The sequence below is a fragment of the Panonychus citri genome, unplaced genomic scaffold, assembly GCF_014898815.1.
Source record: "Panonychus citri isolate SS breed McGregor unplaced genomic scaffold, ASM1489881v1 Contig00090, whole genome shotgun sequence".
NCBI classification, from domain to species: Eukaryota; Metazoa; Arthropoda; class Arachnida; order Trombidiformes; family Tetranychidae; genus Panonychus; species Panonychus citri.
This window is the reverse complement of record NW_026515495.1, coordinates 18,647-46,436: the sequence shown is the minus strand read 5'-3', so window position 1 is coordinate 46,436 and position 27,790 is coordinate 18,647. Positions and strand designations below refer to the sequence as shown.

The 27,790-nt window shown below is 28.4% G+C and overlaps 1 protein-coding gene across 1 annotated transcript; it reads right to left on the bottom strand.

Moving 5' to 3' along the window:
- Positions 1-631: 631 nt before the first annotated feature.
- Positions 632-27,790, bottom strand: LOC128387487 (BTB/POZ domain-containing protein KCTD12-like). The gene is made up of 2 exons (XM_053346697.1): positions 26,337-27,790; positions 632-2,419 (listed from the first exon to the last, which is right to left on the bottom strand). Exons 1-2 carry the CDS (start codon positions 26,472-26,474, stop codon positions 1,694-1,696), a joined length of 864 nt encoding a protein of 287 aa, XP_053202672.1. The 5' UTR covers positions 26,475-27,790; the 3' UTR covers positions 632-1,693.

Genomic DNA, 27,790 nt, shown 5'->3' with positions numbered 1-27,790 from the left:
TTATCGTTACTATGGTTACTCTTTCTTTTTGAATTCTTTTTTTCTCTCTTTTCCTGGTTCAGTGTTTATCTTTTTTGTTGTTGTTGTTCTTGCTCCATGATGATGATGACTCATTCTCAATGACAACGAACCTGAATTTTGGCGGAAAAAGATTCCGATTCTTTCGGTTATCTAAAAATACGGTTATCATATTTGATTCAAGATTCTTTTCTCAAATATCGATACTTGATAATTTATCGTTAATTTGATTTCTCTTTTTCTTTCTCTCGATTAATTTAATTTAAGATAATCAACTGACACTTGACCTTTGAACGAATACAATTTATTAACATTAAATGGAAAACTTTTTTTTCTCTCCAACGTTTTCTAATTGTTGTGAAATTGATTCGTTGTGATAAACCAGAAAGTTTAATTGTTCACCATTAGTGTTAATGGTTTTGGACTAATTAACGAGCACGATTAAACTTTGATTGATTATCAATGAGAAAGCTTTCAATTTAAATTGTATATTCATTTGGTTTTTAATTGATAATTAGTAAAATGATTAATAACATGATTTAGAGGCAGAGGTTTGAGAAACTACTGTTAATCACAATTAAGAAAAACAAACTTAACCAGAGAGAGAGAGAGAGAGAGATGATAACAATTTAATGAAAAATAATAATTGTAATTGATTATTGTGTGTTGATTAATGTTGAATCAAGTTAATTAGGTGAAAAATAAAGTCCAGGAAAATGCTGAAAATTGATTATTATTATTATAACAGAAAGAGAAACAATTAAATTAATAATAAGCCTCATGGAAGCTACTTCACTTTTGTTTGACACTTAATTGTTGCAATTTAAGGTTTTGTATATTAATTAATTATTGATCAACATCATCAGCTAATCATTGTGATCCCAAGATTAAATCAAAACAACAATAATAATTGATAATAATTGTATAGTGATATTATTACATTAAATCAAATCTAATTCTTACACTTTGAAATAAGATTTGTATCATTATACTTGAAGATTAATCAAGTTGATTAAAAGATGATTTAGATCAATTAAAAAGGGGGAAAAGGACAACAATGATTAAGATTATTAATTATTAACAATGTATATTAAGTGTACAGAGTTTGTAACATTTGCTTCATTTAAAATGATATTGATAATGATTAGAATTGATTATTTGTTTCTGCAATAAAATTCAAAATGATAAATTATTATTATCTTATTGTGTGATTAAAGTGATTAGAATTGATTAAGATTGGTAATTATATTGTTACAAACAGCGAAAACGATTCATTAAGCAAAGTTAATTGATAATTATTAGTATAATGTAGTAGTTAATTAGTTAATTGTTCAGGAAGATGATGAAAAGGTTTGAAAATATTTTGACAAACAGGAAGAAAATCAATATTTGTAATGATAATTTGATAATTTGATAAAGATAATACATCGGTAATTAAGATTATTGGTCTTGATTTGATTGTTTCCTCAACACAAACATTAATTATGTTTGTAATAATATTTTAAATTGTTGTTAATTGATCAGATCCTTTTGAGTCTTATTTGATTTGATAAGATTGAAATGATTTGATTCATTTTAACACTTTTCAATAATTTTGATGATTCTCATTTTCAACAAGATAATTTTTAAATTGATAATTAGTTAATTGTTATAATTATTATTATTATTATTATCCTTAAGGTCTAGTGAAGACAAATTCATTGTAGTGATTCCAACGATTCTCCTCTGCATCAACACCGGGTTTAAGTGAATCCCCACCCGAAGTGCCCGAACCACAAGAAGCGACACATCGGAAACCATTTTCCATCAGCGCGTCAAATGCTTGTTCAAGTATCTGATGTTTCAAATAGAAACGGGAAGTGTACCTATCTTGTCCAGCGGTATGATCGGGATCCCGAGATTCGTTCAGTGTGTCCCCAAAAACCTCACGACACAAAATGACCTTACCAGCGACAAGGATACGAGTTAACTTTCTGAATTTAACATCAGCCAGTCCATCTTTACCGAAACCAAATGACCCACGATAACCGATTGTAATGTAACCAGAAATTTGACCTGGAACCGTTGAGATGGGGGAATGTGAAGGATTAGCTGGTTGATTATTGGTTGAATTAACTACTATTGATGATGATGAAGTGCTAATTGTTGTCGGTGATGTTGACGATGAGGAAGATGATACGTTTGGTGAAGTTAAAGAGGGAACAAGGGAAAGAGGCTTAAGGTTTCCCGGTGGAGCTGAGGCAATTGATTTCGAGAGTCGATTCAATTGGAAATGATCTGATTCACATTTAAGTCGATCTCGTTCATTGAAATTGTCGGGTAGTATCAGTTTACAATCGTTACGAAGATATTCAATAATATAACGGAATAAGTGACCATCACGATCGATGAAATAACGACCCTAGAAAAAGATAACGGTAAAAAAGATACAATTAGTAAATCAAATGTGTCATTTACTTTTATGATAAATTGTTTCACTGTTTTACTATTACGAGATTATTATTGTTTCAATGATGCTAAATGATTAATGATTATGTGTGACTGTTAAACTGAATTAAATTAATTGTTATCTGTATTTGCTTGAATTTGTAGTAAGACTAAACTGGATTACAAATCTAAAGGGATTTTTATTAATAGATTGACAGATTAACATTATTATGCTCTTGACTTTAATAACGGAAGAGGAAAAGTCGATATCAATTAAGTTGATCAACTGATTACATTGATTTGATTACAGGAAGGAAATATGATGATTAATTAAATTTGAAAAACAAAATCAAAAATTATACAAATAATATACTAGATTAACTGGATTAGTGAATGACAACATCGAAAGATTAATTGAAAACTATTAAGATTAAGGTGAAGGTTAAATTGCAAAGGTGAAATTATCATTAGTGATTAACCAATTATCACCTTAATTGCTGAGTAAACTTTTACTCTCAATTTGTTGATTGCTAGATTGATTTAATGTCTATTTTTTTATCAATTGAGCGATGGTTATAATTGAGTTAACTTTTAAATCAACAATCAAATTTAATTGGTGTCATTTTATTGTAAAGACAATAAATTTGGACAATTAAATTTTGTCTTTAGTATTAACAGAAAACTAAGTGAATTTATCTTAAATACTGATTATAACTGAAAACAATTAATTTTAATTGCTGCAACTTGGTAAATGTATTATATGATAACCCATTGCGAAGGCTGATAATTAAGATCAGTACGTAACTGGGAACAATATAATTAATAGTAATTTAATGCAACAAGTTTAGAGAGACAATTAATCATTTGAAATTAAAATCCCAGGTAAATTAATATAAGGAAATTGATTAATCATTGGAAAAGTAATTGAATCTAAATTTATGATTCCATTTTCAATTACGAACCTTTTTTCCCTAATCAACTGAATCTCTGAATAGTTACAAGCTTTTTTCATGGATTAATTCAGAATGACCCTGGAAATGAATTTGGAATCTATTGAATTCTCGTAATGATAATCAACATTATCTCTAATATAATCAGAGTATTTGATAGCGAATGAGCTTATATATCAAATAGTAAGAATAGCTAATGTAACAATCAGATTGAAATTTAATCATCATGGAAATGATTGAAATATAATAGGAAGAAAACAGAATCAATATTTTGAATTGAATTTCACTTTTCATGGAGAAAAAAAAATAATCATTTTTTAATGAATTTTCAGTGAAATTAATCAGAAAATTACCAATGAACAATTTAAACTGAAATTCTAAAGCAAACAAACAATCACTTTTTCTTATTCGTAAATGAATATCATGGATTATTAATAAGAGAGAGAGATGAAAACACCAAAGATGATCAATTCAATGAACAAACTTGATACACCAGAATGATGGTTAATATGATAATCTATCAAAATAATATAACTGAGTCAGTAAGTTATTCTGGTAACACCATGACATGAAAAATCAGCAAAAAGGTTGAGAAAAGAAAAGTTCAGTAAGAATATTTCAGATTATATCCGATTACCATGATATTGAACATAAATCTAAATGTTCATCAGCAAGTTGAGCAAGAAAAAAAAGTTCATTTCCCTGGTGTGGATCATTTATCTTGTAATGGAAATAAATCTCAGCTTATTCATTCAAATTTCCATGCAGAAATCAACGTCTCATCAAGATTAACACCAAGAAATACGCAAAAGTTAATTGTGACAACAATCAACTGGATTAATGGAATGAAAACTTAACCATAATAGAAATCAATTAATTACATTATATCAACTCCATGTATTAACTTTTGATGGACTCACACTTACTTTTATTATATTAATACAATTAAAAATAATTGAATCATCATCATCATTCATAATTATAATCAGAGTTAATTGTTATAAATCAAATGTATTATCTCAATAACAATTTACTTGATTAAATATGTACATCGATAGATGAAGGTTACGTTAATTGTTTACTTCAACTCTTTAATCAATCTACTAATTATATTAACATATTAAATCACTAATTACTATTAACTGGGTTGATCATCATTAATTTTATTCATACCAATGAATTAATATATAAGCCAAATACACAGAGAAAAGTTAATAATAATAAATGAAGTAAAGAGTAATGAATTTAAGTTTATTAAGAACCATTTAATTCAGTTAATGATGAAAATGAGGTAACATCATGAGCTGATGATGTAAATGAAATTAATATGATATTTAATCAGAATCTCGGTGAAAATTATTGAGAAATAGGTAACTTTTTTTTCCATGAGGAAAAATCAGAAATCAACTGAAAATTCTGGTTACCTTATTGAAAAGTATGAATGAAAAACTGGTAACAATTGAAATCAAGTCTCAATTCATTTAATGAAAATATGAGAAACTTTTTTTCTGGTTCAAATATTTTCTCAGATAATTATGTTTCCAACATGATACTTTTAATTATTCAGTTGATTACCATGACTGTTTATTACACTTTACACCTTTGATATTATATCAGAATTGTAACATTCAACTGTGAGAGAGAAATATTTTTGAAGAAGCAAAAAATGGTAAAATTATCAGAATAAATTCTGAGATGAAGATGGTTAGTAGATACCATGGTGGATATCATGATACTCCACCCACTGAATCTCATCATCATTATGTTCATCTACAATATGTAATAGACAAGAAGTGATTCCATTATCAAAAGTTTCTGGTTTTACCATGAAAAAACTTGAGCTCTATTTTTGGCTGTTACACCAGGGGAGCACCAGATTGAATTCAGGGAACATGATAATGAATCAGAAGAAAATTAAAAAATGGGAATAAAGGGAATGCTAAAAGAAAGAGAGATGATGCTGAGAGAGAGAGTAGAAATTGTTGAAAACTGAACAGAATCCATGAGATATATTAAAACAAAAAGGATGATGAATTTTTCATTTCTAACAATTGATTAAATGATAATTGCAGAGCTTTTCATCATCTAGTTAGCTTTATATCTCATTAGAAAAGTTCTGAAACGAGAAGGAAAAAAAAGATAATCAGATTAGATTATCATTTATAATATAAAATTTCATGTTATCAATCAACACATGAATCTGTTGATGATTACGAGTATCATGATATTCACCTCACCTTTAGGGGGTAATCTGAAATTATTAACTTTTCTCAGAATTTTATCATGAAAATGAAGGTGAAATGTTTGATCAGAACAAGAATCAGTGGTTATCATCAAGATTCGTTATAAATATTGACTCAAAGAGAGAGAGAGAGGAGAGGAAGGAACAAAAAAGAGAAATGAAAGTTGAATGATTGTAATTCCATGAGTAAGAATGAAATTAATCAAATGAAAATGATCATGATCATCATGATATCAATTGAATAGGAGAAATGATAATCATCTTTAGGCAGTTCTTAAGCTCTTCTACCTGGAATAAAGTGTTGAAATTAATTCCAATGTGTATTCCAAAAGTTAATCATCATGATAAGACCAACCTGATGATGAAAACTCTGATACAACAATTTTGTTAATGATGCAAAAAGAAAAGTGATAAGAAAAACCCCCAAGGGCATTTCCATTTTCTTCAACTTTTTCTTTTCTCAACTTGAACATATTTCTCATATCTCACCTTGAGAAAACAAAATTGTCTCCATGATAATCTGATCCAGTTAATTGCTAATCTATTTCTTATTGAAATCAACTAACTTCTGTTGCTCACCAACATTTACCCAACAATTAATTTCACAATTAAATACATTTACTTTTAATTAACTTCACTCCATTGGGTTTAATCAATTAATATTCAGATACAATTCAAATTGCTACGATTTGTTGATTTACCTTTTCCATTTCTCCTTTAATTGTTCACAATTTTCACCCAACTCACAATATAATTTTAATTGGTTAATTCTGTATGTTAATTTCATCTATTGAGTTAGTTTTTTTTGTTCATTAAATCCTTTCATACTCAAGCAATTTAGGTTAATTGTAATTGTAAAAGCCAAATGATTACACTAATAATAATTTAGTTTGTGTTTGCATTACAATTTAAAATTAACATTCCAAACATTGAATACATTAAGTGTTGATTATTACACTTTGGTAACAATTTGAATTTAATGTTCTGGTGTTCAACATAATCAAAATGTTTCTGATTGTTGTTAATTAACTAGATTAACATGAGAAAATTTCAGTAAACAATTACTGAAATGAATCTGAATTCATCGTAACGGTTAATTTAGTTACACTTTAAGTCCTTTAATTTTGTTTAATTAGTTTGATTGCTGTTGTAAAATCTTTAAGATTAATTGAGTTTCCAAAGTCAAACTTTGATCCAGAATTTTGTGAATTTTTATTTATTCATAAAATCTCAATGGTTGTCTATGTATATTAGTTTAAATTGATGGTAATTGTGATGATGTTTATTGATAATCAATCAACTTCAATCAATAAGATTGACAGATAAACATGACGATGAATGATTTGCTAAACAAAACTCATTGGAAGATATTGAAAACAATTCAAGTGAATCAGTAATTAGCAGAATTGACATTGTGCAAATAGATTATGATAATATTTTCATTTTCTGTTAATCAATTGATTACATTAATCTAACAAATTGATTAAATGTTTGTTGATAATGAAAGAAACAAGGATTATGATTGATGAGAGGTCGATGATAAACTAACAACAAACTCAAGGTTAACTCAAAATGTTAAGATGAATGTTGAATACCCTCTCCCTGTTCAATATGAATATCATACATGGATAATGGTGATAATTGAACAGTTTATAAATATCTGGAATCGTCTGGGAGGATTTCAAGGTTTCCACTCATTTGCTGAGTTCATGATAATCATGAAGGGGAATGGGAAGCAAAAAAAAAAGTTTCACTTTCCAAAATTACTCCATTACTCTTGTTACTAAATTATATTTATTATCAATATTTAGGTAATAATATTGAAGAGATAGAATCATTATCATCACGATACTTCATTGAGAGAGAGTGAGTGAGAGAGTGAGAGATAATTTAAAGCTTACTGTTGATAATATCATCATGATTCACCTGATTGTTAGATGATAATTCTGGTGGATTTATTTTTCTTTCACTCCAAATTGTTGAATCGAGTTGAAAAAAAAGGATATAAATATAATATAAACTAAATATACATATTTATCTGAGCATTTTCCCCCTGAATACTTTGAGAATGATAATCATGATGATTATTATGATTATCGTTTGAAACCTGAATGCTGAATTACTCTCCCCTTCTGAAAGCTATTCAGATTCTTTTGGAGTATAATATATATAAAATATTCACTAGAACTTTTTTTTTCTCCTACTCGAATGCTATTAGACTCATTCTTTTGGAATAAATTCGATTCACTTCTCTTTTCATCATTCTCTTGTTTTCTTCTCTGGACAGATAACTTTTCATGATAATTTTTCTACTTTTGTCTTCATTTTAGATTCACCATGAAACCTGAAAAATCAACTGAGAACGTTTTCCTTTTCTATTATAAACTGTATATAGCTCAATGTTTCTCTCGTGGTTTTCAAGTAGATGAATAACATAATATAATAAATAAGAATACCAAAGTATCCTGGAATTGAGTAAATCTAAAATTTATCATGGTGAAAATAACAAAATCTCACCATTACAACTATTCAAATACAAATCCCATGTTCCATGAGAAATCATCAAGGTGAATGTTAATCTAGCCAATGATTGGAAAATGAAAGTATTTTTTTCCCCTCTAAGAACAATCAAAACTTCAGCAGATTCAATTTCCATTTGAAATCAATAATGATTAAGATATAATTCAGTTGTAAATCAAGATAAACACTCAATTCATTCAGATAATCATGATTATCATAAGTTAATAATAAGTAACAATCTTTGAGAATGAATTTAAATAACTATTAGAAAGAGAGTAAATAAGATATTGGAAGTGTGAAAGTTTAAAGAAAATCAGTATTTGGATAATAATGATCATCACAATAAGTAAATTGTTTACACTGAATAATAACAGGATTTCAATCAAATTACAATTGTCTTTTTATGGTTAATGGTCAGTGGATGTTAATATATATATTATACCTTAATAGAAAATGATAAAGTAGTTAATGTATGGTGAATAATCAATCAGTTGATTGTTTTATCCATTGGTCAATTGATTGATGCAAATTCTGTAATAATAAATTACATGAATGTACTTGATACTATGAGATACAGAATGTAGATTCTGATTGAATCTACCAATGGGTAAATATTTGTTCATAGACAATTAAACCTTATAATATAAACAGTCTTCTTGTTATTTTATCAGATATTGATTATAATCTATCAACTGTTGATGGTGGAATTGGTGAAGATAAGAAGAGCAAGATAATATTGTTAATCTTCATTTTCTAGGTCAAAAGAAGATTAAATCTTAATCTGCAACTCGATAAAATCAACATCACATTTAGACTTAATGATTGAAGTTTATCAGACATCAAGAGTTCTTAGCGAGTTAATCATGATTAACGATTGTAATTTTTACCAAATTCACCAATGATTACAATTGATTCAGTTTCAATTCTCTCTTCTCAGTGAGTCAGTTTGTGTGTGTGTGTGTGTGTCAGTGAATATCTTGAACAACTTTCAACCTTGACATTATCATCATCATGACTCTTGAAATGACATTTCAGTAAATTGAAAGATTCATTTCTCATTCAGAATTGAAGATGGAAAAATAATTAATTGATTTAATGACTTCTAAGCTTAATCATCAAATAATCAACATTAACAAATGGGATACACTGTAAGGACCACTTAAACTCACTGAAAAGTAAAATATTCGTTGAGAAAGTTTCATCTTTCATGATTAAAAAGATTCATAAAATTATCAACAATTCAGAGAGAGAGAGAGAGAGAGAGAGAGAGAGAGAGAGAGAGAGAGAGAGAGAGAGAGAGAGAGAGAGATTTGAAATAAGATACTCTGAATTGAGATAATGATGAATAAGATACATGATAGAAAATAGTTCTGAAATATTGGATTTCAATTTGGGAATCGATAAGATTACGAATTAATATTTATCGAAAAAAAGAATTTTCTTCTTCTTCTCTTCTCATGAAAACTAATATGATTACAATGAATTTCACCTGAATTAGTTAGCAGGGTGAGAAGAAAAAGTTTTTCCACCTTCAACTCACCTTCACCTCATAATATTTACGCCTTAAGGTAATTCAATTTAAATTGTTGTTTCATAAAAATTGTGAATCAAATTTTCAAAGCATAATATAAATATTAATGATTAAAACTGATCAAAGTTAAATTGTTATGGTTATTATATTGTTTACACTTTTACCTTAAACTTAAATGTTAACCTAAATTATTGATAATCCAGGCATAAGTTTATATATCATTATCTATCTAAATATATGGATTTATAAATCGCCATTCTAATCAGATTAGCAAAATAAATTACTACAAAAAAAACTGCCAACTAATTGAGCAATTATCTATTAGCTAATTAAGATTAGTTTACTTAACGAACGACAATTTAATTGTTAATCTTATATAAATATAATACTTTGATGGTTTAGCATTTATCTCAATAAGATAGTCATCTTGATTTAGCATTGTAAAGGGCGAAAGATTAACAGTTGATTAAGATGAAGATAATGATCAAAGTTTCTGATTAACTTAATCAGTATTATCGATTGTTAATTGTTTAGTTACAATTTAGTCATTCCAAAATCTCATGAAATCGATTAGATATTAATATATATATGAATGGACAGAGAATTTATTAGATACTTGATATGTGAGTGAGTTAATTTAATCAGAGAATTAAAAAAGAGACATGACAAAGTTCATGATGATTTGTGAATGTTTGACTTTGAATTAAAGGGAAATTCTATTTTTCTGTTGATATTGTTGGTACTTTTGATTGACAGTTTTTCATCTGTCACTGAATTTGAAATTATGTCATAAAAGTTTACAAGAGATTCCTATTACTTTCCATGTAAAAGAAACCCTCTGGTAACATGGAAGCAAATTAAATAGGTAACATCTTGAATTTCATAGTTACACCGAAAAGATCATCATGATGATAATTCATCATATAACAATCTGAATGAAATAAAGGAAGAGTTCAAGTTTGATTTGGAACTGAAATACAACAGAAAAAAAGTTTTTCGAGTTGTGAGTTGAAATCGATAACTGAATTGTTCAATTATCATCATGATAATTCACGCAATGAAAAATTTTCAATCAAGATGATTAAATGATTAGCTTTTTACAGGAAAAAAAAGTTCTGAGAGGTGAGATCGTTACTATTATTATTATTAAAGCAATATTGATAATAATGGCAAGAAAAAATCTATGTCAATGATATGAGATAAAAATGACGTCAATCAGATTTTTCATGGTAGATTCAGGGTATAAATTCATCCATGATAATCAAATTATGAGCGAAACAAAAATTGAGTTTCAATCTTTGAAGAGACAGATTAATCTAAATGTTGGAAACAAACAATTCATGATGATGAGCTTGACCACCACCATGTAATTTAGCAATTAATTATCATGTTTACTTTTGGTATTGTTATCAATTCTGTTTATTTAGGTGGGTGGTGAGTCTCTTTTTGTCGTCTTATTTATTGTGGTGAAAATATTTACGTGGGCTGAATTCAAATTGAATTCTGAATACTTTGAAACCCAGAATCAGGGGGAAAATGAATATAAAACAATAAAAGAAAAGTTTATTGTGATTCAAGTTGAAACAATCACAATTATCCGATCAATTTATTGTTCATATAATAAAAAAAGATCAATTAATTACTCTACTAATTATTATAAGTGTTAATTTTAGAAATTGTAGTTAACAATTAGTTTGATTAGCTCTCAGATCTTTAACTTGATAACTTTTTTTTTCTTGATTTCGTATCAAGTTAAATGCTGATTAAGTTTGACAATTAGATAGTCAAGGTTGATTGCTGATTGATTAGAAACTCTTTAAGTTAATTGTTGCTTGTCTAAGTAAATCAGAAGAAAGTAAAAACAATAAACAATAATTGCTTTTTACGACAACAATTAACTGATTGTTATGGTAAGTTGCCAGTTCGAATTAAAGTTTTTAATTGTTGTTTTTCTTGACCGATTGATTGTTATTCAATTGTTCTGATATACGATTCGCATGAGCATATTATATATTGACAATTCACCCGGCGGGTAAAGTGATACCCACCGAATTTATCATTCAAAAGTTGTTTTCTTTTTCTCTTAGTAACCAATCAAATTCATTTTAGATTAATCAAAAACCCCTAAGGCATTTGGAGCAAATATATTATTCAGCTCTTGGAATGATTGTTTTTTTATCATCACTCTCCCTCTGATATAAATATATGATAATTCATTGTTATGATAAGTAGAATACCAATTCTCAGAATTTACTGAATACAAAGAAATTATTCCTTCTAATTTCAATGAGTTATCAGTTTTTCATGATAATTCAAGAAAATTTTTTCAATGAATTTATGGGAATCATAGATATAAATTAATGTACCTTAGAACCCTATTGATTTGATTATGAGCTATGAGGAGATAATTAAATCTGGTATTGACATATGAATATTATATGAATACATTTGTAAGCAGAGATTATTAATTGATAGTTAATTAATAAAACACAAATTAACACAATCAAGAACCAGGGTAATACTTTCATCATGAAATTGGAGTTACTTTTGTTCAGTTATTAAGCAAATTGACAAAAACTATGAGGATATACAAATGATACTGATTCATATTAATTATTCAGTTGATTTCATCATGTCTATTAAAAATCATACATGAATTAATGATGATTTTTCCGGAAAACTCTGATAGATGAAAAATCCAACTAATTATTGTGTTAATTGAGTTGATGATGATAGTATTGAGATGCAATTATCATGAAAAAAAGTTCATTTATCTTGAAATATTTTTTTCTCAGGCTACTCGATGAAAATCATGAGCCACAAAATGATTAAGTTGATTGAGTTTCAATTCATCTGATCTCATCTGTGTAAATTTTTATCAATCAATGAACCATTTCTTATATAACTGTATCATTAAAATCATTGAGTTTCTATTGAATTTCATGAAATGACCAATGGTCAATAAGTGAATGAAAATCAAAACCAAAGTAATAAAACAAACAGATTAAAGGTTCAGTTGGAATCGTATCAATAATCAATGATCACATTCAATAGACAATTTAACTTTGCTTGAAACACTTTCATCATAAAGATAATCAAAAATTTCAAAACTCCAGAAAATAGCAGAATCAAAACTCACAAAGTTCTGAGAAATATTATCATTATAATTACCATGGAATCGTTAATAACCAAGTAAAATGTTTCAAAAAAAAACTAACATGAAATTACACTTGACTCACTAAGTGTAACCATTATAAATATAATTACGGCAATAACACCGATCCTTATTATATCATTAGATGAAGGATAAAACTCCTGAATGAAATGATAAGCATTGTAATTACTGGAATTAAATTGATAAGATGATGATAAACATCAGAAAGAAGTATAATTGAAGGGATTAGGTGAGATAATCTTTTTCAAGTATTTGAATAATAATAATCTAGACTGATTTACTGCAATTGGAAACCTAATGATAAAATATAATATAAATAAAGTTGGTAAAGTGAAATTGTAAATGATTGAAAATTTTGCTTGATCCTTAATTTTAATAATATCCTTTTCTGAGTGAAAATATTTGTATTGATTGAAAATACATCGTAACAGAAAATGATTCAATTGAATTTATATTCAAGTTGAATACGAAACTGAAATCAAAAGAGAATCCATAGTTGATACAATCCATACATGTGAATGAAGTTCAGGGAGAAGAATGAAGATAGAAATGATAAAGAAGATGAATGAAGAGAGAGAGAGAGAGAGAGAGAGAGAGAGAGAGAGAGAGAGGAAAGAAAACCTTTCAAGTGGTTTTTCAGTAAGAAAGAAAATGGAAGAGAAATAGAAAGAGGAAGACAAAGGTCAATCCTTGGAAATCGTTAGCATTCAGTTCATGAGATAAAAGTTCTGAGATGAACAGACATGGGGGGAGAGAAAAAGATGAGAGTTTAACCGGAAGAAAAAAAGTAGGTTAAAGATAAATAGATTCCCTATTCAATTATTCAACATTACCTGTTCAGTGAACGTAAGAGATACACTATTAGTTTAATCATAAGTGTTATCAACTATTATCAACTAATCTGGAAGCGGAGATTTTTGCTTCCATCGTTTACAATTAAGAGCAAAAATCAACACAACAAATAATGATAATAAACAGCGAGGAAAGCATCATGTTTTCATATTCCACCATTCAATCATGACGATTCTGAGAAGAAGCTAGAAAAGTGTACTTATTTTGTTTTCGTTAGGATGAATAGCATGTTTCCATGTGATGGAAAACTATCTTTTCGGATTACTTTCTTTATCCATTATCTAGTTGCATCATAATAGTAATATAATAATGATGATGATGATGATGATATGTTATCAAAAGAAACACTCAGAATAGAGAGAGAGAGAGAGATAGTTCTCAAGGTAACCACCATCATCATGCAATTTACCTGACATATTACAAAGAAAACAATGGTTCCAAAAGCCATGTAATCATTATCAATGTTGTTGTTACCATTAAGTTACCGAAATTTGATTTTAATGGTAGACAAATTGTAATTTCTTTAGTTTCTTTAGATATGTTAAACTTTAATCATTTTGTTCACACCAATTAACTACCATTAAATTGATTGTAATCAAGTCAAGATTCAATTTGTATTCATGGAATATTCAAATTATCCGAATAATCTAAATTCAAGTTTGATTTAATTTGATTCTTAATTTCCCCTATTTTCAATTAAATCTTTTAGCTGAATGAGACTCACAATTACAATGGTAATCTTTTCATCCAATATATTATAAGTTTATCTTCATCTTAGAGAGAGAGAGAGAGAGACACTTGGAGTTAATAGTATTATTGGTTGATATCTGATTAAGATGATGAGTAAACAATTTACAAGTGAATACATTCAATATATATTCAAGAGTTTGCATGATGAATATAATAGGAATAGATTGAAAGATTTCATGATAATTGATTGGGCTGATTGTTGAACAAGCAGACTTAATAATCAGTAATATAAACAGAAAATGAAAACAACTCAATCCAGTTATCATAATGTGAAGGTTATGTAAAGGATGGTAATGATTTGTTCAATTCGTTAATTGCTGAATCGTACAATTAAATCAACGATCAACAATCATCTTTCAATCCTCACGATTTATTATATATCCACTGTTTATCATGAACATGGTGTATACTCATACGATGATTCAGTGATTTTCTGATAAGATTCAATCTTCAGATTCAATGAATGGACATGAAAATAATTGTTATTATCGTTATTCTGGTTACTATTGAAATGATTTCATGATTCAACTAAAAAATAGCATTTGGATGAGACACAAAGCAACATAATCCGATGCTGAAATTTAAATGGATCAACATAATGATTGAACATGATGATGATCTGTTCAATCATCATCATGGTTACCAGGGATGAGAGATGATAATGATACTGAAGATGATGATGATTTTATATTGATAATGGTTACATGATAAAAGTACATACAAGAAACTACATGAAAGGTAAAAGAATAATTGACTGAAATGTGATTTTTTTTCTCTTCATCCTCTGAGTTTGAATCATTTCAATGGAATGGTTCAGACTTTTCCATGAAATATGCTTCATCCATTAGGATAACAAAGGTATCAGGTATTAACCTGAATGAACATTCACAAAATGGATAAATGGAAAAAGGGAACAAAATTTCATGGAGATTGAGAAAATTTTCTAGACATAAATCGAAGTGTTAATGGTATTTGCATGATATTTATTATCATCATTTTCTCACTACAAGATTTGGTCTTGAAAACTTTTACATTTCAATGAAAATGCCTCGGGGTGATTATGGGTATCAATCAAAAGTTTACAGTTAATTAGTTTCATCCAAATCGTTCAATATAAACATGAAAAAAAATGATACAAATGATAAAAATGTATCATAAGATATTTTTGTTATCAGATTAAAAAAAGTTCTGGTGATGAAATATTAATAATACTCATCAAGGTAATAATAGATTACCAGAAATTATCATTCATAATCTGTTGATAGTCAAGTAAGAATTGAACTGATTCAGTTTGTAATAAGATTTACTTGATAATCCATTAGTTATAAATGTTATTCAAAAAAGTTCATCGATTCATGATAGCATTTATGAGACAAATGAATATGAGAGGAGCTATTAAAATCTCATTATTCAATATCAATTTAGTGATAAATACATGGAGATAAATTTTTCGAAAGAGTGAAAGTGACAGAGTTTTTTTCTCAATGCGATGTACAGAGCTATTCAGCTATTTTCGCCAATGTTTTTTGCGATCTTCTCAGCAACTATAAGTACTAAAGCCTCAAGGCTTGATTGACATAAGTTTAAGAGATACTCAATTGTCATAAAAAGATCAAGTTGATTCGGACATTTGGTTAATTTCATTTCACTTTCCTTGCTTCCTATTAAAATGTCATCAGTTGTTTTCAAACCATTTCAACTTTTCATTCACTACTAATCTCAACTCTGATTCTGTTTGTAATCAAGTTACTAATCTGTATTTAGAAAACATGAGTGCCTAACTAGGACTTATAGTTGCTGAGAAGATCGCAAAAAAACATCGGCGAAAATAGCTGAATAGCTCTGTATTGTATCAATGTTGGAATGATTTATCAAGCAAAATTTGATTAAATCTTTGAATGATCAATGACAAAATCAACTGAGCTTATTGTTAGTAGGTATTAACTTTTGGGTTAACAAGATTAGATGAAAATTGTGATGAGATTATGTTAAAGTGAAAATTAATTTCTATTAATAGTAAATTGTAGTAAAGTTATTGATGAATGAACGATCAACAATTAGGTTCAATTGGATTAACAAACTTCATCATTTTTTTTTGGTTAAAATGAATGTTGAATGAATTTATGAAATCAATTGAACCAATCAATCTGAAAATTGATCAAAGTTTTTTCACTTGATCAAATTCAACGATTGATGATTTGAGTTAATAGGTAAAAGATGACGATCATGAGATATTCATTTGCATTCTGAATTTGCATCATGGTGATCATATTGATGGTAATTTATTGTTAATACATTACTGGTTTGATCAGATGAAGGAAATTGATCAAGGGAAAGTGTATTTCATGTTTCAAAATGATGATGATGATTTTTACGGTGGAAAATGATCCAAATGAGAATTCTGATCATGATGATAATTAAATCAAGGATGAAGGGAATTGACTGGATTCATATGTCAATGACAAGTTGGAATAACATTCACACTCCCAAATGAATAAACACCAATTCCAATCCATCATAGTTCTTGGTCATTTTCTTGCTCCACGTATCGTCCTCATCTACTTTTTTGTCATTCTCATCATCATGCTGAGCATCAGAATCGACAGAATTTAGTGTATGTTCAAAGATGAACCATTTGATTGATTTAATTCTGTCAAAAATTGAGAGTAAAAGGTCATCAGATAGACAATCATGTTCATCATGATGAATATATTACAAATTTCTTACATGAATCTCTCAGAAAGAGATATTATAAAAAATTCATTGAAAGTAATTCATTATATTATATAAAAATGAAAACAAATCTAATTAACGATACACTGTATCTACAGATAATTATGATAATCTGGTGATAATTTGTATTCATATTGATCAGAATTTGTATGAATACAAATGATTAATGTTTCGTCTGTAATATAATTAAACGAGAATAGATAATTATTATTAATACTATTTCGTTGTTTTCTCATCATTCCCGTGAAAGTTTGAAGAGATAATGATGTTAATTAATAACGATTAGTGGATTTTGATACAATCATCATGATAATTATCATGATAAATTTAATGCAAGTGAAAATCAATCCCAATGAGAGGGTGAAGATAAGATTTTGTGAACGAAATGATTGTTGACAGATGAGATTAAAGGAGTAACGTAATCGTAGAGAGTAAAGTTTTAGTTCAAGTAGAAGAAGAAGATGATAAAAGAATAGAATTTCAAGAAAACTAAAGAGAATAAGTGAGATAAGGAAAGGAAAATGAAGAAGAGAGAGAGAGAGAAATTTGAAGCAGAAAAGAGAGTAAAAGTTTCGACTTTTTCAGCCAATATAACTTTAAGTTTTCTTTTCTACTTTTCATGTCAGATATTTACCTTGAATAAGACATTGGGAAGAAAAAAGTTCTGAAAAGGAAGAGATTCCAACAAAATAACCTCAATTTCACCAATCATTCAGTTGGCTAGTCAATACCCTTCGGGCATAAATATTTACTTCTATTTCCACCTTGACTTTATTCTTCTTCGAATTGAACCCCATTCAGCGCATCTTCTTTTTTTCTTTTCGAAAATTTTAGATTCATGTCGATTTTTCTGCTTCTTTTGCTTTTTCTCCTTTTCATCTTCTTAACATTCTACATATAAACTCCCAAATTTTAAGTTTTTTCTCCTTCTCATCTCAAGAGTGAGCAAGATTAAGTTTCTTCGATCGGTCTCTCTCTCTCTCTCTCTCTCTCTCTCGTTGATTCCTTTTATTTTCCTGTTCTATCTTTCATTCCTTCCTGTTGCTGAATTTCCCACTGAATAAGGATAAAGACATGATACCAATGATCATGTCTTGTCTTGTTGCAAGTTGAGAAAAAAATTCTTTTCCTCTTCTCCATCATCATCATCATCTCCCTTTTCTTTTCAGGCAAAAATCGATACTACCCTGAACCCTGTTACCTTGAAAGAGGAAAAAAGTAACATGATTTAATAGTAATAATTTTCTACGGATATTATTGAATTCCAACTTTACAATATATATTTTGTTTGTTTCGTCGTTTCTTTTTTGCCTCATCTTTCAATAAAGAAAAAAATCAAAAGTTCATGTCCACAAGTTGTAATATTAACAGGAAGTTAAGAGTTTGATACACTGGGAGTGAATTTGAACTGAATCAACATGAAGAGGAAAAAAAACTGAAGGAGTGAAAACATGATTCAAATGATACAGTAAAAGAAGTGGCTTCGAGTAGGTGGGAGTGGGTTAAGAAAAGGTTATTTGTGAACCTTAGAGATACGAATAGAGTGTGAAATTGTACCAGAATTTAGTCTCACAGGTTAGATTACATGAATATCTTTTTCGTTAAGATAAGTTGCTACAATGTAGTTCGAGTAATATTATTATATAGATAATATATCGATCGATAATGTTCAATGTTCTATGTCTCTCTCTCTCTCTCTCTCTCTCTCTCTCTCTCTGAATAGAAACCAGATGCTAACTGGTTCATTTTCAATAACACCCAACTCTAAGTGCATAAACATGGTACCGATCCATGGTCACAATTCTGGTTCCTTGTTCAGTAAAACGATGAAAATGTTGAGATTACTTTTTCCATCTCATCTTCATCCTCATCACAATCATATTTCATTTAACAGCTTAATCAATAATTGCAGACCAATATGATTGATATGAACAACAATGGATTCCGATTTCTATCATTTTCAACCTTTTCTCTTTTTTTTCATCATCTTACTGATCATCATCTTCTCTCTCCCTACATGATGATATCTGTTCATGGTTATGTTCTTGTAGATAATGATGAAAATTGTAGCGTGAATTTGTCAATTACAGATTGAATTAAATGAGAATTGCAAACCTAAGATTATGATAGATTCTCATGATAATAATGTTTCAGTTGATTGTGTTTAATATTCATATTCTGTATTCTGATTGTATATCCTCATGGATTTATGAGGAACATGATAGATGATTTTCTTATTTATTTTTCATTCATAAAATCAAGATGAAAGGATGAAAAGATAAATATGTGAGTTCATATTTTTATTTTCTATTGAATAAGATGATTGGGTGAAAATAGTTTTTCTTTCTTCTGATTTTTCACCAAGTTTTCATGTTCATTTTTAACAATTTCAAGTTTGATGAGTGAAAACATTGAACTTCAATATCGTAAGTAACTATCAATTCAATAGCAATCATCATATTACAATGTGAACACAATCAATATGGTCTGATGATTTTTTCCCGTTTCATTTTTAGTTTATTATTTATCAATTTCTTATTGAATTAAATCATAAGTAATATCATGAAAAGGTTGAAATTTTCAATAACAAACTTGTGACCAATTAAAGATTCAATTGATTATCGGTCAAGTTAAATTTCAACTATTAGATAACATCAATGATTTTCCAGTCATCATTGAGATTCAGGTAAAGGTAATCATGAGAAAAAGTGTATATTCATGATAACTGAAAGATTATCGTTTTTTTCTCTCTCTCTCTCTCTCTCAGGTTGATTGATGGTGAATGAGATAATCATTTCTACAGGGAAGATTAATCTGAAGAAAGTAAAGAAAATCAAGATTGAAAATGTCATCAAAGAGTAATCAACATATGATCATCTTTCATGGATTCTCAGCTGATGATTGTTACTATTTTATTATGATGAGAATTCAGGATTTATCGTTAAGATCATTTTTCTATAATTAATAACTAAAATTACTTTTCATCAGCTCGTCTCATATTTTCATCATCTTCAAGGATGATAAATACCTTTTATCTTCATTTCTATCAATAACCTTGCTCATAAATCCGATTTACTTTATTTCATATCACGATAACGATCAGAATATTATACTGAGTTGATAATCTACTGTCAGAATTTAGGAAATCCATGGTAAACCATCAAGTAACTATTATTGAACATATTCGTTGATGTAATTTTTTTTTTCGTTCCTTTCGAATCAGATTATTTGGTGAATAATGATTGACACAAATTCAGTAGTATTACTCATCATTATGATGATCTTCATGATGATCATAATGATGAGTATTCAAAAAGCATTCTTCTTGGAATCAATTTTTTGCCTTCTCTCACAAAAGGATAAAATATATATAAATAACAATCTATTAGTAGTTTAAGTCAATCTTGAAGTACTCACTCAAGAAAATAAATGTAACAACAAATTGATTAGAGTAACATTGTTATTTTTTTTACTTCTATTATCATATAATCAGCTCGATAACTGAATCTCTCATGATTACAACTGTATGAATGATAATAGTGTCTCTTAAAGCTAAATAACAATATTGAAAGACATTAATTACCAAGATACATATAATGAATTCAATTCATCACATGAAATAAGCTTACATATTGAATTTCATTAGTCCAGTTAAACACTAAAAATTAGGATAATCACTGATGACAATGATGTGGATAAGAGTTAGATAATTAGATGACCAAGATGGACATGAATATCATTTGATTGACATAATAGTGGTATAAAAATTGACTTATTATAAACATGGTAAATAGTCATGAATGTTAATAAGTATCTCGGTGAAAACAAAACAAATGATGTTTACAAGTTGTGCCAAGTTTAATATAAAGATTACATTTGATTTGGTAGAGAGAGAGAGAGAGAGAGAGAGAGAAAATAATGTTATATCAAAATGATGAGAAAAAGTGTTCTATTGAACCAGAATTACATGAAAAAACATGAACTTTGTCATGATAAGGCGTCAATTTTGATGATAGTATTAATAGAAAAGTCTTATAATGAGTTCTCTGAAATAAAGTAGAAATTGTCTGTGGATTTGTCTTTTCATTGATTGTGTAAGTTTGACAATCAATGATCATCATGTTGATGATTATGATGAAATTTCAGACTTTATCCTCGACTTTGGGATAAGTTAGTTATTTAAGTCACGCAACAATTTATTTTTCCACCCGAAATCTTAAATAATAGATTATATTAGTAACAATTAATTGTTTGCTATACAAATTAAACGAACCATGAACTGAGTCTAGTTAATGGTTAAGGACTAAAGGTTTGAGACTTGATTGTAATCAGGGAGAAAACTGATTAACACTGTATATTAAACATCAATGGTAAACATGATCAACAACACTGTTAATTTGATGATTATTTAAATCAATGATCATCATTAACACTGATTCAATTCACTGTGTGAATATTAAACGATCTGTATTTTCCTACTGATCGTTTGTAAACAAAAACAGTAACCTAAATAAACAAATCATCAAGGTTTCAAAAGTTTCAGGTTAAATTGAATGATGATAATGATTATTGATTATTGATTGGAAATTATTTTCATAATTTATCAGCAAAATGATAAGTTGATGATACCGATTAAGATGATAAGAGAGACAGAGATGAGCAAGAAATGAAAATACACTGATGATGGATAAATATAACGATTTGTTCATTGTCACATGAGAGTAGAAAAGTAAACAGTATTTTGGGATGAGGATGATGAAGATAATGATGATAATCATGATGAAAGTTTCATTATAACAAGAAAATAACATTTTTCTTATCACTTTTCATCACTCCCTGTTGACTAGAAATAACGGTGATTTCGTCTCTCTCTCTCTCTCTCTCTCTCTCTCTCTCTCTCTCTCTCTCTCTCTCTCTCATTCTCTGTAAACGACATCAGCATCTTAACGATAAACAGGAAATTTTTACTCATCATCATGATGATGAGTAAGAGAAGAGATCAGATTATCAAGATGGAGATAAAAATTGGCTCAAGAAAATTTAAACAACCTTCAAGAATATTATCATATTACTGAAACCCAATCATGAGGAAAAAGTTCATATATCATGATACTAAATCCGTTTGATGGTTAAGAGTCTGCGATTTAATTGCTAATTGAAAAATGGTCAAAACTAAAGGAATCATTTGATAAATTGGGTTCCAGTTGAGTTATAAAACTAATATATTGATGATAATAATAATCTCGCAATAATTGTAACTTTCATGATCAGATAGTCTTTTATTAATCATGCTGATTCTTGATGAATATAATTAAAAACGAATTCAATCCCTGAGGATTTCAAATATATTCATCAAGTGATTTTCAGGGTTGGAATTTGTGTATTTCCAATAACCTTTATATTAATACATTTACTATCTCATGTTGATGATGAAGGCAGAAAAAATTGTCAGCTCGGAGCAATAATACAACATTCAGCGTTCATGGAAGATCTGAAATTGGATCAGGAATCATTTATTATCATGTAATGTAATATTTCATGATACCTTATCATCAAAATAAAAGGTTACCAATTTTTTTTATGCTTGTGTCCAGAGAAATGAATGACCATCAATAATTGAAAATACTTATGATTGACGATCATCATTTTTTTTTCATTCATTATCATGATTTTTGTAAAAGTTCATGAGGGAACATGGGAAATTATCATGATAACAATAGAAACATTTATGACAATGAGATTTATATGAAAAATACCAGGAAATATCAATAATATCATTTAAAATTATTCATAATTTTGTTCAGTCAATTGAATTGAAACAAATATTAAATAATAAAAAAGTAGATATTATTAATTACAATGATGAGGATTAAAGTTTAAAACAGAAAACTTTATTCAAATTGATTAAATCTGATGACCATGAGGATGATAACGGTAAATTATATGTATTATAAACTATTAGAATGGAAAATAATATTAATAGTTCGGGTTAAATGTTAACATGAACAGTTAAAGTTATCGAGTTACTATCATAATAGTAGAGTATAATTATTGATGGTCTCTTTTAGGTTATCCTTTAAATGTCACTGACGATTGTCAATGTCATTGATTAGATAAACGTTGATTAGTTGGTAAAAGATGATGATGATTATGTTTAGTTTATTGTATGGATTCATAATATATGAATTCTGTTTAAATAATTCATGATAATTACATTCCAATGGGATAGATGAGTCTTTTGTTAGTGACTTGATGATGATAATGATGATGATGATGAGAGAGAGACAAAGATGACATAACATGAAATAGGAATGATTATCAAAAAATCTAGACAGGGAGGGAGATATTATTATATCAGGTAATATAAGAAATGTTGGAATCAGGTAGGCAAAGTAAACAAGATGAAAGGTCAAGGAGTTTGGGTAAATTGTATTAAGGAAAAAGGTAAGATTGTACCTATTAAAATACTAATAATAAGGAATTGAGGATAAATCATAACAATGCAAGATAATCATCATCATGGTTATAGTGATGATTGTTAAATTGTATTGTGGTTTTTGTATGGAAAATTAATACAGAAAATGGTTGAAAGGAAAAGGAAATCCAAATGGAAAAAGAGATGATCCAATTGCTTCAATTCTCACTTTTACTTGGGTTAATACTGATGACCAGAGGAAAGTGATGGTCAACATCATTTCCTAGGTAATGAGAGAAAGTAAATCAAGAAAAGAGATGCTCTTTTGTGTATGCAACTTTTTCGATAATATCTGAAGATGAGGATGATTCTCTCTCTCTGCAAAAAATACTGTTGAACAATTCATTTCAAATGAGTATGCTGATGTAAGAATGAGGCTTCGAAGAGATGGTGATGAGGATGATTAAATTTAGAGAAAATCAAGATGGAGTAGATATCACGTTCTTATTCAAGTTAACCACTAATTCATCAGAATACGAAATTAACATAATCACCATCGTAATTATAATCATGAAAGAAATCAGGTTCCATAATGATGAAAGTGATTAAAGAGAAGAGAAAATATTTATATAGTCAATTTCATCTTATTGAGATTTTAGATCAAAATTTAAAGTATTTCAGACTTTTCGATAAAGTTATTCCTCGAATATGTTAATTCAGTTCATTATAATGAGACTTTATTGATTTTTATCGCAAATAAAGTCTATTTATATATGAAAATGGACACAATGAATCAAAATTGGAAACTGAATTAACTCAATAAGCTGAAAATTAATCAGTCCAATTGAAAAGATTCGTCTAGATAAACATTCATCAGATGAATTCTCATTACTGTAAATGAACTGGATAATTAAGTTATCATTAATTGTATAGAACTTTTTTTACCAATGATCAAGATTTTTCTCATAATTAAGATAAATATCATCATGGAGATTTTAATTGAGTTAATTTAATCTTAAGAGTGATGAGAAAAGTTTGAGAAACAAGTTATCATATTTTTCTGGCTTCACTATTAGAGGAAAACATAGATAATCATCAACTGGATTATTTATTATGGTTTTAATTTGATTGTCAAAATGTTGGTGTGAATTTAAGTTCAATGCAAATTTTGTAACCGGATTTAAATTGATTGTTGGGATTGATTAGATGAGTGAAGTGGAAAGAAAGAGTTAACATGATTTTAGAGAGACCAGAGAAAAGTGAGAAGTGAGAAGAAACCAATCAAGATGATATAAAGGAAGAGAGAAGATGATAAATAGAGAGTAAATGAAATTATCTTCCAGGGGAGATGAAGATGAAAATCAATTGGATCGGAGGATTTTCATTAGTTTTAAAGATGTTTCATTGAAAAACATGATAAGTTTTCATGGTGAACATTCATCCATTTCAATACACAATCGACTGAGTAGCTTTTTCTTTGTTGAACAAAAATTGAATTAAACTACAAATCAATTTCATCAATTAGTTGATTGTTGTAATAAAGGTAAGTTAACAGTAATTTGTTGATTGTGACAAATAATACAGAAAAAAAAAACATAATAGGATTTGAAGTAATAGATGAAATCAACTGAATTGGATCAACTTTTTTGCTTCTTCTCAGGTAAACTTTTACAATCAAGGAATATCAGTTAACCTAATTGTTTTGAGAGAAACGTTGTTTTTTTTACTCTGAAATAGTGGAAAATTGATAACATACAATTAAAATAAATTGTATTGTAAAAGTTAAACCAAATTACACACAATCAACATGATAAATTATTTAAAAGGATAAATTGTAGATGCAGATTAATAGACTAAATTAACCTTCATCTTGATTGTTGTTGCCTGAACAATCAATAGAAAAGTTTACTCATGGAAAAGGTGAAAAAGCCATTTTCATGGTTGACTTTGAATAGAAAATTTTTACAGAGGAAGTAATTTGCATAAATGGAATCGATGGGAACATTACCTGAGAATTCATTGTCAGGTTGATATTGATTGATTAGAAGATAAATTATCGTAGAGAAAAAAAAGAAGTTACAAACTTTACTCTCTCTCTCTCTCTCTCTCTCTCTCTCGCTCATTCACTACCTCTGAGGTTTCATCTTCCTCCATGTTAGTTAATGTTTATCAAAGAGAAAGTAAAAGTCTTTGTGATTAGCTTTACCTTCGAGGCAAATAATCATCAAGTTATCTTTTACTTTCACCTGAATCAATGAGAGATTGATTAGCCTGAACAGCTGAAGGGAAATAAGTTTTTCTCAAATGGAAAATGAAACAACACTTTCATCCATCTTAATAATAGATTCTTACAGAGATAATTAATCATCTCTGTTAATCACTTTTCTACTTTGCTACCTGAGATGTTCATTGATGATGATCGGTAAACCATGAGAATGTTGTTTTATCTGTTCCATATAAGTAAATCATGATAATATGTTTTACGTTGATTGTTGCTGATTGTTTGTTCATCTCAGAATATAATTTTCATTGTAAAGGTCATCTTATTGAACGATTTGAGGTAAATTGTTTGTTTGCTAATGATTAGTTAATGGATTTTGAAAGTAAAGTGATTTCATGTTTGAGAAAAATAATGTTACCAGAAAAAAAAGGGTTAATATTGTTATGTCGTTGAAACAATTAAATTAATGTTGTTTGCTAATTGTTTGGATTTTGCTTCTTACCTGGGAATCCTTAATCAACTTGGAAGACTCTGAAACGGTAAACAATTTGGTAAATAGTGATTCTGGTTCACGTTGAAGTGTTTCCAGTGATGTTGAATAATAAACTCCACCAACATTTAGATCAACAATTTTACTCATGATGATGATGATGTTGTTGATTTTTGTCACTGGTTAATGTTGTTGATTGTGATGAACTTGGAAAGACACAAAATCGGATAACAATCTGGTCAATTTGATTGTTAATTTATGTTAATATCGTTACTTGGGTTGTTAAGTTGCTTCGTCCGGCAGATTGTGATGTCCAGTGTTGAGATTGATGATACAAGTTTATTTGGAAGAGCACAGAGTAATTATCGTAGAGGAGATTTGAGATGTTGGGTGAACACTTAAGTAGATGAGAATAAGAATAATGATGATGAAATAATGTGACGAATTTTGGAAGAATTAATATAAGATGAGTTGGATAATTCTTTCGATGAGAAACAAAATTTGACGCAAGAAGATGATGATGGAATAGACAGATAAATGTTGATGATATTTCTGCAGATGATTATGATGGAGATGATGGAGATGATGTTACAGTTTTGCAGAATTTTTTTCCTCCTCTGCCTTTTGTTTTTCTCTTGGTTTAAGATGGAAAAGAAGAAGATCTTAACGTTAATAATGGAGAAGAAGAAGAAGAAAAAAAATCTTATTCTTTTCTGTTCGAGTTTTTCGTCGAAAAATCTTTTTCTCCTCTTTTACTTTCTTTTGCCTTCTCTCTCTCTCTCGATTCTAAGAGGATGATGTTCACTTTTTCCCTTGTTTATACTTGTTATTAGATGAACAATATACACAGAGATAGATAGAGGAAGATGAACAAGAATTCAGGAGAGTGTGTATGTGAAGAATGTGTAAAGACCAGGCCACAAGTTGGATCGATTTTGATTTTTTCGTAGTAACCTGCGCTCTCGATCAACAATCTGTTATCATGGGTTATGTACCTGCGCCTTGTCCTATGATACCTGATACATGTTTCCATCCAATTACGTTGAAATTTACCATTGATTCCAGAAGATCACAGAGTGGACACAAACAACGACGTATAATCAAAAACCCGACACCAACCACCAATCAGGCCAACGGGAAAATCTATAGACATGATATTAGGCCTAAGAAAATGAGAAACGAAACCATTGAAACCAAAACTATTGACCACATAATAGAATAGTAAACCAGTTAATCGAATCGATATTAATAAGATAATCATTTGGGTGAACAATTTATCCTGTTGAAATTGAAAGACATTCACACAATTAATCACAATCACAATTGTTACTTAACATGTTTACACTTTTACATATTGATCGTCATTCTAATTAAACATTTTCTGTTTAAAAAGGTTAACTGATTGAAAGATTGTTGAAAATTTGATCCATTGATGATCTAATTTTTATTTAACACATTCAGTTAAT